The sequence below is a fragment of the Anolis carolinensis genome, chromosome 6, assembly GCF_035594765.1.
Source record: "Anolis carolinensis isolate JA03-04 chromosome 6, rAnoCar3.1.pri, whole genome shotgun sequence".
Lineage (NCBI taxonomy): Eukaryota > Metazoa > Chordata > Lepidosauria > Squamata > Dactyloidae > Anolis > Anolis carolinensis.
Window position 1 is genome coordinate 87,608,214 of NC_085846.1, and position 14,004 is coordinate 87,622,217.

General features: G+C 36.0%; 1 protein-coding gene across 1 annotated transcript in view; it reads left to right on the forward strand.

Moving 5' to 3' along the window:
- The window catches only part of agmo (alkylglycerol monooxygenase), a 138,612-nt gene that overhangs the window by 50,884 nt on the left and 73,724 nt on the right, over positions 1-14,004 (forward strand). Inside the window, exons 5-10 of the mRNA XM_062984295.1 lie at positions 548-643; positions 6,167-6,233; positions 6,970-7,035; positions 7,540-7,619; positions 8,924-9,058; positions 9,938-10,054. Coding sequence (XP_062840365.1) covers positions 548-643; positions 6,167-6,233; positions 6,970-7,035; positions 7,540-7,619; positions 8,924-9,058; positions 9,938-10,054 — 561 coding nt within the window. The remainder of the gene's footprint in view (positions 1-547; positions 644-6,166; positions 6,234-6,969; positions 7,036-7,539; positions 7,620-8,923; positions 9,059-9,937; positions 10,055-14,004) is intronic.

Genomic DNA, 14,004 nt, shown 5'->3' on the forward strand with positions numbered 1-14,004 from the left:
ATAGTGAAATAAGAGTCAGTTGGCTATAGATTCAATTTTTGACATTTTGTCTCTGGAATTTCACATTCTTACCAAATGACATTGGTTGAGTGGAGCCATGTTCATAGGGACATGTATCCAATCCACTAGGCATCCATCCATCTGTAGTTTAGGCATTTTGTGTGAGAAGAGCAGTGAGTGGAACAACTGAGTTAAGCAATCTTAAATAACAAAACATGGCAAATATTTTAGTTGTAGCACATCTTTATCACTACTAGATTTCAATGAAGCATATTTCAGAATGTCAGGATAGGATGGCATGGATCTAATTGTCAGGGCAGCAGCCACACTTTTGGAATGAGTATTTCTCACTATCCTGGTTTTCTTCTTTGTTGTATTAGGCATGCCACCAATGTACATGTACTCTCTTTTGAGTTTTCCAATATTCCATTATTAAATTAACACAACATTGTGCTTCACAAAAATAATGACAAGGTTTAATTAATATCTTAATTTTATGTACTTGAACTTTGGTTTAATTTAGAAATTTTCCTCTCTTATTTTTCAGATATTCTATTTGCCCTTGGCTTTCTTTATTCCACCTTCAGTGTATGCTGTTCATCTCCAATTTAATCTGCTTTACCAGTTCTGGATACATACAGAGGTAATCTGGGATTTTAAGCAATGCATAAACTGTATTTTGGAAATCTACTGGTAGCTGATTTATTGTGTAAGAAAAGTCTTTTTCTGACTTCTTAAAGAGAAACATATGCTCATTTAATTTTTGATTTTAGGATATATAAGAAATGAAATGAGTGGAGAGTGAGAGAGCTATATTTATAAAAAGCATTGAAGCCAGTTGGTCCCAATTAGTTTAAAACATTTTGAACTATGGCAAATTCGAACAATTTACTTTTTTGGTTTTGTGTTCTATATATACATAAGAATACACACATACAAACACACTTTTTACACTATATGAAAATCTGCAACACTGATAGACTGAATGAATATTTTAAGAAAGTATTTTAAGAAAACCATTAAACATTGCTTAGATCATTTTAAAATTGGAGTTATTACAGGTTGAGTTTTTTGTTGATTGTTTTCATGTCTCATATGATATTTTGCACATGAAATTTGCATGTGAATATCATGTATTTTTGCATGTATATGCTAGTGTTCTATTACTAATTAGTTGGCAAGTTTTATTATACCTTTCCATTAATCATGGATTTAAAAATGATATATTATACAAGGATATGCAGTCATCCATCCACATTTGTCAGCTAAGCATTTACTGTTAGTTTTAAATATTCTGAGGTTACTGTTTTATTGCTGCCTTACAATATTTTTAACATGGAAGTTGATATCACCAGTATTGAGGAAATCAAATTGGTGAGATGTTTGTGCAGTCAAGGAGGAGGAGGGTGAAAAGGAGGGAAAATAATAGCCTTGGTTCATCTCTTAGTTTGAGCCCCCGATGGTACAGTGGGTTAAACCCTTGTGCTGGCAGGACTGCTGACCAAAAGGTCCCTGAGCTGCTGCCATTCTTCCTCTTCCTCCTCCTCCTCCTCCTCTTCTTCTTCTTGTTCTTCTTCTTCTTCTTCTTCGATGACTATCTGTTGGGGGTGCTTTGACTGAGCTTTTCCTGCATTGCACTAGGGGGTTGGACTGGGTGGCCCCTGGAGTCTTCCACTGAAATACTGGTAAGTTAATGTTGGTAACATTGTTCTTCATTTTAAATATTGCATTGTTCTGTTTTTCTTTTTTACTACAAACACGATATGTGCAGTGTGTATAGAAATGTGTTCATGTTTTTTTTCAATTAGTTAGACAAACATTCTCATTTTCTGACAAAGAGATGGAGTACAGAAAGACAAGATTGCAGGTAGCATGACTAAAACATATGGAAACATTCAATTCTAGAAAAAAACGCTTTTCTGCCACCCTAGCTCTAAGTTATATTGTTGTTGTTGGGTTTTTTATACTGCATTGTATGTTTTACTTAGTTTTAGTCAAGTGGTCCATATATTGCTGCAAAGAGGCCAACATCTTTCTATGTTGACTATAAAAACACTGTTTATGGATTTCCTGTGCATATTGTTTTGGCTTTCTTGCTGCACTCTTACACTTAACCTTTTATGTACAATATGCCCCCACCTTTTAAATTATTATAAATCTGAAGGTTGTACTAAACTGCTCTGGTAGTTATAATAAAAGACACAAATCACAATGGGCTGCTGGAACAAAGAAAACAGTTGTGTGTGTGTGTGTGTGTGTGTGTGTGTGTGTGTGTGTGTGTATGTGTTTGTGTAAAGAAAGGGATCCAGGTGTTACAGTGACAGAAATAAATTTAATTTTGTTCAGATGTTGCTCCCTGGCAGATGTGAATTATATATTTATATTTAATTATGCATGATTCCATTACAAAAATGACTCTCATCTTGTAGCTACCTCTATTGCAACATTAAATCACAAATAACTGTGTTGTACAAAAGTCCCTGCAAATAGTTTATGTTAGATAAATGATGCTCCTGATTTTCTAAAATGATTTTCAGTTGTTTTTATCCAAGCTAGTGGTACACACTCAAACACAAGAGGTCTGCCTTTGATATAAAATCTATAGGCAACAGATCAGGTCTTAAAAGTTTCATAGAAAGTATTGTTAGTCATTCATCTGAAAAAGGTGAACAACATTACTCATGTAAGAAGAAAAATAATAAAATAGGCCAAATTAGGAAGAGAGTGTCTAAGGTTCAGACCTCTTTCTGCTGTTTGTTATTAGTCAAAATATCTTGCATTTGTCCTGATTTGGTAGAAACAGTGCTGATTAATCCTGGGTCATTCCACTTCTTTAGCACCTTCTGAAAATCCCCTTTTCTGTCTCCTGCTACTACTTTCCTCTTTGCTCTCAGCTTACTTCCATTACTGCACTCAGTTAACTCAGCAGGAGGGAGAGGAGAGAGGAAGCAACCCTGCCTTTCTTAGTCTCTTAGTCTAAAATCTCTTACGCATTGGCCATTTAGGTCAGTGTAGAGGTGGATCGGCCAAACACCACACAGTGCTGATCCAGGGTAACATGGGACAAAGCCACCTTAATGTGGCTTTGTTCCACATTAGCCAAAGTTAGGGGAAAGTCTGAATTCTGACACAGAAGTCTAACTGCAAAACACCCACGCCTGGAAAGGCAGTGGGACAGTTGCGGGTAGTTCTGTTTTCAAACTAACCAACTGTTCCCACAGGGCCAAATTCAGCAAAAAGAACACACATCCCTTTTTTTTGCGCAAAATGATTTTTTTGGCCAAAAAAGTGAAATGAGAAAATTGTGCAACTTTATTTCAAATAAATAATCTTCACCAGTTTAAAACATCTCTTTCATCTATGCTAGAATAAAATAAGCAGCAATTAACACCCCTGCCTTGGACAATGAGTATTTTGTAATCTAACACTGCATCTTTCTGACTAGTCATGTTTAGGATTGTGCTGTGATTATCCTTAGAATTCCGTACCTATTTCACCAAGTAGGTTGATTTATATTTTAAATTTGGCTATAATAAATATAAATACAAGGCTCTGGATGTATGTTGTCTGAATTAAAACCCATGAATTTGTCCATTGAAAAGTAGACCCTTCTGTTGAAAAGGGTAGGTGAAATATTTCTATCAAATGCCAGGTTGACTTACAATCTTAGTTCAGGAATTAAAAACAAGCCTGAGTGACAACATTTTGCCTTCAAGGTAATTTATTATATACGCATTACTCAGTGCCCTTCTATTTACTGTATAAACAGGTTCTAATGCTGACTATCCACTAAAGCTAAGTTCTCATTCCTTTATTCCTAGAATACAGTTATATCAGAAATTCAGACCCCCATGAATCCTTTATGATCCCAACAGGCTGGTTCCTTTAGCTTGTTTTACTTCCAAACCAAAAATATTATTGTTTCACTCCTCAATGTGGAAATTTGGCTACCTCCATATTACATGCTTACTGGAGTAGAAAACTGCCTAATCAGATAAAAAAACAGTTGGCAGTGAATAAATCAGGGTTTGCCGAAAATTTCAAAGTGTGAAAGCAGGGAGAGGAGCATGTATCCTAGGGATTCTGCCTTTCCCCTGATTCCCTGCAGAGAATTCACATGGCAAATATGGCCACCAGGTCCATCTGTATAAATACATGGGTGGGTTGTCTTGAATTAGTACAACAGCTTAGGTAGAGAAAGCAAATAACGCTTTAATTTTTATGTTTCCTCACCAGATGGGCTAAAATATGGATCCATATTCCAAACAGTTGCCTTTTATATCACCTTGACATTCAAGAAGTATTTTGTAAATGTATGGGTGAGACAAAACTAGTGACTTGTAGAGCTTTATTTTAGGCTGACAAACAACTCATAATTGTTGTATACATTTCAATGTAAGGATTGCCACTGAATTCTTTTCTGTGCTTATGAAGTCTTCCAAGCATACCAAAGGGATTGTCAGCACTTTATGGATTCCAGACACCAAGGGGAAGCCTATCTGTGGAAACAAATCCCTGAATACACCACTTTTCCATAGATACTGTCCTGCATGTGTATAAAGGTGCTCTGCAGGAGGAAATATATATGCTTTTGGTGATATACCTCTCACCAAAAAAACACACTTAAAGCAGATGGTTAGCACTGTTGACTCAAAAAGTTATCAATCACCTGTTTAGGTGGGCTTCCTTCCAGATCTCCTTCCCTCCTTCAGCAGGTGGTGGAGGCTCATTTCTGTTGACTGGTGGTGAACCACAGGCCACTTCTATGCTGAACTTAATATGAATTTCTTCAAAGAATTAATATTGTAAGCAGTGTTGTTAGCAGGGTGGTAGGAGAAGAAAATGTTAAAAGCATCTACTTTGATCCAAATATGCCGTCGTCACCACTTCTAAGCCAAGTCAAAATGTATAACTTGATCCATCATATTCCTCACGTTGAGAACCTAAATAAGATATATTTTTACAGAACTGTTTCAATATTTGTTTTAAAAACAAGTGGATCACAGTTAGGTGTGTGTATGTTGTAAAGATAAACTACTGGTGCTTTAAGGTGTGGGCCTGTGGTTTCAACAAAGAAGGCCCTTTTTAGTTTAATAAAACCCCAGCCCCACATGGAAGCAAACTCTATTGATTTCATTGAGAATTACTACTAGCTAATGAGTTTTGGGTTGCAGCTGAATTCACTGAACTGTCATATTTCATATGACTTATACCAATAGAATGCTTTTGCTTGCTTGGTGATGGAAGATCAACTAACTTGTAATATGAACTTTTTCTCACTCTTTGGTGGCCTTCTTGGGCATGAAAATATTTACTGACAGTTTTGTGAAATTCAAATGTGAATACTTGTGTTATCTTTGGACTTTGTATAATAGGGATATAAATACATATTATCCATACTTGCCAGAGTTTTTGGAGATCATCCTATACAAATTTGTAGAAATAGGGTACATAAGTAAGAATAAGACCAAGACAGACATAATTTGGATACAACTAAGAGTCTCTTGGGAAAATTAATGTATGTGGTTCTCTCACCCTCAACTACTTTACTAATCAAGCAAAACATATTCAGGAAAAAATAAGAACATACAAAATATGTCCTCCTTAATTGCAGTGAAATATTTATTTTAGCTCAATAGGTGTCATGTGTGCAGTGTGAATGCCAGGGTTCCATTCTTTCCTTCTTTTTATTAAGGAAACCACAATTTTAGGACTTGTTCCTTCTGAATTTAAGAGTCATGGCTGTTGAACATGAAATGAAGTTTTAAGAATATTGGAGTGTGCTACAGTAATTAGAAAATGGAATTCAAATTCTGGAGCATTCATGACATTTACTGAATGATTTGGAGCCAATTACCATCTTTTATCTCAATGGGTTTGTTCTGAAGATTAAAACAGGATGTGGGAATTAAATGTGTGCTGCCATAATAAAAATGTAAGATAATAATATGGTAGGATAGCTGACATGAATGAAGATTTTATATTGTATACCATGGCATCATCCCATCTTTGCTTGTGAAAATTTTGTTGATAATAAGTGCTTGTTATAAGATAACATTGCTTTCCTTGAGATTTTTTCTTATTGTATCATCTGTATTTTTTCTAATTTTGTTTTCATTTGAGTAAAAAGATGATCATGTTTTTCTTTTCTTTTTACTTACCAAAGGTTATTAGCAACCTTGGTCCTCTGGAGTTTATTCTCAATACCCCCAGTCACCATCGAGTACATCATGGTAGGTGTCATCAAAAGACTGTGGTGTTTATTCTTTGAAGTTATTTTATATGGGACAATAAGACAGAAACAACAATTGCAGTAATTGAGAGGTCTACTTTAGTTTTCCACAGCCTTTGCTTTACTGGGCTTGGTCCCCATGTTAGCTGCCCTGAGTCCCTTCAGGGAGATGGGGTGGGATATAAGAATAAAGTTATTATATTATTATTATTATTTGCCAAAAGTTCTGATAGCCCTACAAATACCAGGACTCCATAGCATTGAGCCATGACCATTAAAATGGTGTCAAACTGCATTAATTTTACAGTATAGATGCACTTCTAGGTATGAGCATAGCTAAATGTGGATAGGTAAAGATAAAGGTTTACCCTGATGTTAAGTCCAGTCATGTCTGACTCTGGGGGTTGGTGCTCATCTCCATTTCTAAGCTGAAGAGCCGGCGTAGACACCTCCAAGATCATGTGGCCGGCATGACTGCATGGAGCGCCGTTACCTTCCCGCCGAAGCAGTACCTATTGATCTACTCACATTGGCATGTTTTCGAACTGCTAGGTTGGCAGAAGCTGGAGCAACAACGGGCGCTCACTCCGCTCCCGGGATTTGAACCTGGGACCTTTTGGTCTGCAAGTTCAGCAGCTCAGTGCTTTAACACACTTCGCCACCGGCTCCAAAATGTGGATACAGATTAGATATATAATCTAGCAGTGAGTAACAAAGATTTTTGTACTTTTCTATAGGAAGAAATCCATACTGCATTGATAAAAACTATGGTGGCACACTGATAATTTGGGACAGAATCTTTGGTAGGTGTACTTCATTTTCTTAAAATGAGTGAATCATAGAATCATAGAGTTGGAAGAGACCTTGTGGGCCATCCAGTCCAACCCCCTGCCAAGAAGCAGGAAAATCACATTCAAAGCACCTCTGACAGATGGCCATTCAGCCTCTGCTTAAACCCCTCCAAAGAAGGAGCCTCCCCTCAACCATACTCCAGGGCAGAGGGTTCCACTGCTGAACAGCTCCCATAGTTAGGGAGTTCTTCCTAATGTTCAGGTAGAATCTCCTTTCCTGTAGTTGTAAGCCATTGTTCCGCGTCCTAGTCTCAGGGCAGCAGAAAACAAGCTTGCTCTCTCCTCCCTATGACTTCCCCTCAAATCTTTATACATGGCCCTCATCATGTCTCCGCTCAGCCTTCTCTTCTGCAAGCTAAACATGCCCAGTTCTTTAAGTCACTCCTCATAGGGCTTGTTCAAAAATGTTTCAAAAAGTGTTTTTATTTTTAAAACCTAGTGTTTTCTTCCATGTAGGAACCTTTGCTGCAGAAAAAGATAAAGTTATATATGGCCTAACACACCCTATAAACACCTTTGAACTTTTCAAGATCCAGGTAGCCTTTATTTAGCTGTTTTGCTAAGTAATTTGCATGCTTAAATATAAAAATTACAATTGTGAGTCAGATTACACTGTTTGGCTTATCACTTCTGTTGTTTCATTTTATTGTTTTTGATTCATTTCCAGATATAAGAATCAAGCTAATTTTGGTTATTCTCTAGAATAAATATTCTTGAACTTCAAGTATTGTTTGTTTTCTTATTATAACAAAGTGTCTTTGTATGAAGTTACATACTGATCCTTTCACTAAAATGTAGTATCAAAGCCCTGATCACTGACCAATTTTTATGTCATCATTGTAATTTAGTCTGCCAGTCTTCTGAAAATGACCCCATAACCATTCTGACAAAGTATACTGAAAAGACTGTGAGCGCATTTCAATAGGAAATGAAGTTATTATTCATATTAATTTATAATGTATTATACAAAGTCTAACTCATGAGGAGTTGCACAGAGATGACCATATCCAGTGCTAAATCTGGCAAATATTAGAATATGTGGATGGGTCAAATCATTTTGATAATTGTAAAAAAGATTATAGTATAGCATCCTTTGTAAACAATCCTCTCCTCTGGCTAAAAATTTGCTTCTAATATAACTCTTTTAGCTCAGATCATTTTCACAGGACAAATGTATTGACTGCATTTACATAAAAATAAATGCTTTGGTTGATTATATGCATCTTTATGTAGTTTTTGTATAAGTGTCTGCAGAGAAACTGTGGTGTGAACATTTTTAATAGGGGCACCCCTATTAAAAATAGCTGCCACAATTCTGCTCAGGTCAAAAAAGAAGTTTGGGCAAGAAAGGGATCTGATTTCACATATCAGTGTGATACTTCTCCAAAATTGTGTGTCTGCATGATGATATTTTCTGAAAACATATTGAAATGAACGTGTCTTTTCTAGTACAGTAGAGTCTCACTTATCCAAGCTAAACGGGCCAGCAGAAGCTTGAATAAGTGAATATCTTGGATAATAAGGAGAGATTAAGGAAAAGCACATTAAACATCAAAATAGGTTATGATTTTACAAATAAAGCACCAAAACATCATGTTATACAACAAATTTGACAGAAAAAGTAGTACATTATGCAGTAATGTTATGTTGTAATTACTGCATTTACGAATTTAGCACCAAAATATCACGATATATTGAAAACATTGACTGCAAAAAATGGCTTGGATAATCCAGAGTCTTGGATAAGCGAGGCTTGGATAAGTGAGACTCTACTGTAATTGCATTTTCAAAAGTGCTTGAATATGAATAATGTGAATACGTGATTTTTCCATCTTCACAGTTTCATCACTGCGTTCATATAGGGAAGACATTTTGGAATATCCCTGGTTTCTGCAATAAGCTTTCTGTCATATTTAAGGGGCCAGGATGGGAACCTGGCAAACCAAGGCTTGGACTTCTTAAGGACATTCCTGAGGCAAGTATAACATGGCTTTAAATTTAAAAAAGTGTCTTGGTCCTATAAATCCCATTTTGGAAAAGATGAAAACCATGACATAGGTGCTCAAGAACAGAATGTGATCAAAATGAAGAAAGTTATTAAACACAATAAACAAACTACAAAGTATTGCACTACATGAATATTATATGCACAGTTTTGGAAGAAGGCAGACTGCCCAACAATAGAAAAATAGATGGTTAAAGTCTTTAAAATTGACAAATTAGCAATGATGAACAAAGAAAAAATACAAAAAAACTTTATCAAGGACTGGGAACCATTTCTAAACTTTGTAAAAGAAAGGAAGAAGATAAAGATTTATTGAAAGCTTCATAATTTAACCTATTAGAATCTGTGTAGGGAATGTATAAATAATAAACATCGGCCAGAAGGAAGAATAGAAAAACAATCTAATAGGAAGGAAGAACTGAATCACATATGAATGTCTTCAACCCAAGGGATGGGAAGTCACTAAATTGGGAGGGGTGGAAGGAGGGGAGAGTTTAACCAAATACATATTAGGAAGTATTGTATTAGTTCATACACATATACATGTATATATATTTGTTTCATTGTTTTTATGAATATGTAAATTGAAAAGAAAGCATATTAATCAGAAAAAAGACGTTATTAATGAGGAAAAACATAAACTAGGAGAAGCTACAGAAGTTTGCCCTGATCCAACTGTTCAGGGCAATAGTCCTTCCTATGTTTCTGATTTTATTCAAAACTTATATTTAAAAGAAACTGTTAATAAAATATTTAAGATGAATAGTTATTTTTAACAACTGGAAATAAGAACAAGAGAGTAATATCTAGGTGATGAGAATATTCTCTTGTTTATTGTATTCCACATAGATTACAGGAAAGGAAGTTCCCTTCAGCCTCAAATTGCCAAGCTACCTTCGTGTCTATGCTGTAATTCACTTTGTATTGATGCTGGGATTTTATATCGATTTGTTTGCTTCCAAATCAGTGAGTAAAATATACATTTTTTTAAAAAAACAAAGCTGCTTTGTGTTTCTGAAATAAAGAGCTGATGTTGGGCATATTTGAATGCTGTGACAAGCCAAATATCTGTAAGTATGTTACAAATGAACTATATGCCTGATTGATCATGCTTGTCGTGAGAGCAGTCAAACAGTGGGCAGCTTCCTTTCTCTTGTTACTTCCCTAGTAACGAACTAGAGACAGCATCCAGGTTTTCTTTTTGGCTTGTTTCTCTAGTTTTTTTGGGAGGAGATAAGCCAGAGAAAGGAAACTGCCCATTGCCAGATAATACAATAAACTAACCACAGAGCAAAGCTCCATGACTTGTTTAATTACTCCTAGTGTAAGTGGGAGTAATTGAACAGCAAGGGTCAGCAAGCTGCTGGTTCATGTTGAGTGACAGATCTTGTAGTTTTCTGGCTTTCAGGTTGGGCCATGTGTTCATTTTCTCTTTAAATTTAAGATGTGAAACTGAAAATTATTGGGGAATAGTCTGTCATTATGGTGGTGTGGTTTCTTACTTATGATAACCCTAAAGTTACAATTTTCTTAGCAAGATCTGTTCAGAGGGGTTGCCAGGACTTCTTCTGAGACTGAGATAATGTAACCGGCCCAATGTCACTCCAGTAACCTATTTTGAGGATGAAGATAGAATCCAATTTTCTTAACACTGACATAATTGCTACATTGCAAGAGAATTCTTAGTTAGAATTCTGCTTTTGTTGTATTTCCATTTTCTGATTTAAGCTTTCACTGGTTCCTTAACCAATGCAAATATCTCGGGTCCCATAAGAATTAGATAAGCAAATACAAAACCATTAGTGCTATTTTTATAAAATGTGCTTTTGTCCCAGAAATCCACAAAAGAGTTAGCGTATGTTTCAACATCATTAATGAAATTGTATAATAGTACACACAATAATCTCCGCAAAGTATAGGAATAATTCTTTGACAGCTGGTACTATAAGGCAATGGAAACCACTGTGAAAATTAACCTTAAAGCTCTAGATCCTGTGTTCACTATAGAAAATAAGAGCTAGACAGAAGGCCATATTTCAGGAGTGCTCTTAAAATCCATAAAGAACTATCATAAGAAAAAAGCATGTATGTGAATAATATAACTTGGCATATAACTTCAGTATCAATTTTCCACTACACTGAATTATGAAATGCCCATAGACACAACTGGAACTTTTTTCTTGGCTATGTCACAAACATGGCATTGGTCCATAAATAGACACAACTGTTTTTCTCATTTTTAGACATATGTTCAATTCCATAATAGCAATAATGCACTTGGGGCAGTGCACGGTTTTATCATTCTCAAGTTATTATGGTCACTCTATCTCGGGTATTGTGCACACAAGCACATAATAGTTCTTTCTTGCCTGAAGTTCTTCTTAGTGTGGAATGCTTTTCTTGGAGCAGATAAGAAACTACTAAATAAAATCTCCAGACAAGAAGGTATTTGGTTAAATTATACTTCCATGAATACTGAAGTCCAATGGAATAAACTTTGTAGATTTTCGACTTGGATTCAGCTCACACCGTATTAATGGGAAATGCCTTGCACTGTAAGATACTGGGACAACAACAAATCATTAATTCAACCTACATTTAGATCTAGATCTGTTCCTTTCCCTTATACTGCTGTATTCACTTTGGTCTTTTCTTTTTTCACAAATTCATTTCCCCAGTTAGCTGATGGCACTAAAACTTGTTTATAGATGTATCAGTTCAAATATTTTGGTGCAAATCATTGTCCATGTACAGTACTTTCTTTATTTTTAATTTGAGAAGTCTGTCTTTTGCTTAGGAGGATGGTAAATATCCTATATACTCCTGTATAAGTCTAGAAATTTTAGTCTATTCATGGTCAATTTAAATACCATACCTTAACACTAACAAAAAGAACCTATCCCCTTTTCTGACTAGAGTGACAAAAGGTGAAAGCTTAGTATGACCTAAGAGAGTATAAAAGATGCACTGTCCATCTGCTCTCTACAGTAGCACCTCTTTGAATACCTTGGTGTGGCAAAGGCAATGAAGCCAGGAGTAGCTGGCCTCCTGAGGCAATACTGTTACTTTCCCCCTTCTGTTTCAACTCTGAATATCTTAGTTTTGGCCCCCATATATGAAAATGATTGCTGCCTCTTTGGTCCACAAACATTATTGTACATTTGGTTTGAGAAATTGCAAAACTGTAATATAAAACAGAGCATTATGGGATGCCAAAGCAAAATATTTTTAACCACTTGTGCCTATCCACACAGGCACTCTAGTTCTTGTCTCCATATGATCACATTGTAGTTTTCTACCTTATATAAAATTGGATAATTACCCTGAAAGGCACAGAACTGCTTGACTGTGATATTGTGATAGCCATGGCACCATAGCTTTTCTTCTAGGATAGTTTTGTTATTCAGTCACCATTCCAGACATTACCACTTGTTTTGCAAATCAGTTACTCATACTCAGTTCAATGTAACTATATATGCAATTAAATGTAACTATGTATATTAGTCACAGGATTGTAGGGAAGTGATTATTTTGGTTTTAAAATGACTGGCTGGAACCAGAGTCTATCCAGAACCCATTCTTACCCATGCCATAAGTCTCAGCTTCGTTCAACATTCTTACCCAAGGAAAGTTCTATAAGCCATATGGGACAAAAAAGCAAGTCAATAATTGGTTTGATGAAAGATGTTTTAAAGTACAGCATTCTTTCTGTCTACCTTTAAACAAATAGGTAACTTTTCTGTTTAATACTTTCTAATCCCATCTTTCCCTTCTCTAAAAAGGGACCTCAAATGGCTTATAGCAACCAAAACACACGGGAATCAGTACAGTTATTAAGAATGTGTGAAAGAGGACAGCAATACACTAAAAAGTAATCCCCCTCCTTCAATCCTGGACTGAAATGTTGGAGAAAAGGGTAATAAGTTAAAATCATACCAAGGACATATTCTTTTTATGATACCAAATTCACTCATTATCGAAAGATCTGTTGATTGGAGCAAAAGCAGTGAAGAATATTGTTACCAGCGTTTGCATCTGTTTATCTCAAGTAAGGAAGTAAACCAGTGTTTTGATCATTAGTGCTGGAGAGAAATGTGCACTGACTTATAAATTGTTTTGACTCTGGGGGGGGGGGGGGATTGGGAAAGGGTAAGTCTGGTTTTTTTTTTTTTTGTTTAATAGGAGTTCAAATCTTGGGATAAAATCTCTGGAGATTCTTTTTGACTCTTCAGTAAAAAAAAACCACTCAGAAATAGCCTAGATCTTGTGGTTTGGTGAGTTCTCCAAACACAGACAAAAAAAGTTCACACCACTATTAAATTTGAGGATCCTGTCTGACAGCATGCTTTCTAGAAATACTTTTGAGAAGAAGGACCCACTGCCTCAGTTGTAATGTTATATATATATGTGGAGAGGGGGGAGGTTAAAAGCAAAAGACAACTTCTGCATTTCCTTTATTTATACCTAGCATGGGACACATATAAAACCAATTTGATTATCCTGCCTATGTATTTATTTATTTATTTACAGTATTTGTATTCTGCCCTTCTCACCCTGAAGGAGACTCAGGGCGGATCACAATGTACATATACCAGGCAAACATTCAATGCCATTGACATACACACTGAGAGACAGAGACACAGAGGCTATTTAACATTTTTCAGGTTCTGGCTTCATGAGGGTATGCTCGATTCCGGCCACAGGAGGAGCTGTTGCTTCATCATCCACTGTGATGCTGAGTCTTTGATGGAATGCTTCCTCATCTTCCGGCACTCAGGCTGCTGGACATTTTTATGGTGACGTAAATTAATTAAATTAGCCTCCTGCATAAGCGGTCCCTAAATTTCCTACTTGACAGATGCAACTGTCTTTCAGGTTGCTTACATAAACAACAAGCTGGGGCTATTTAATGGTCA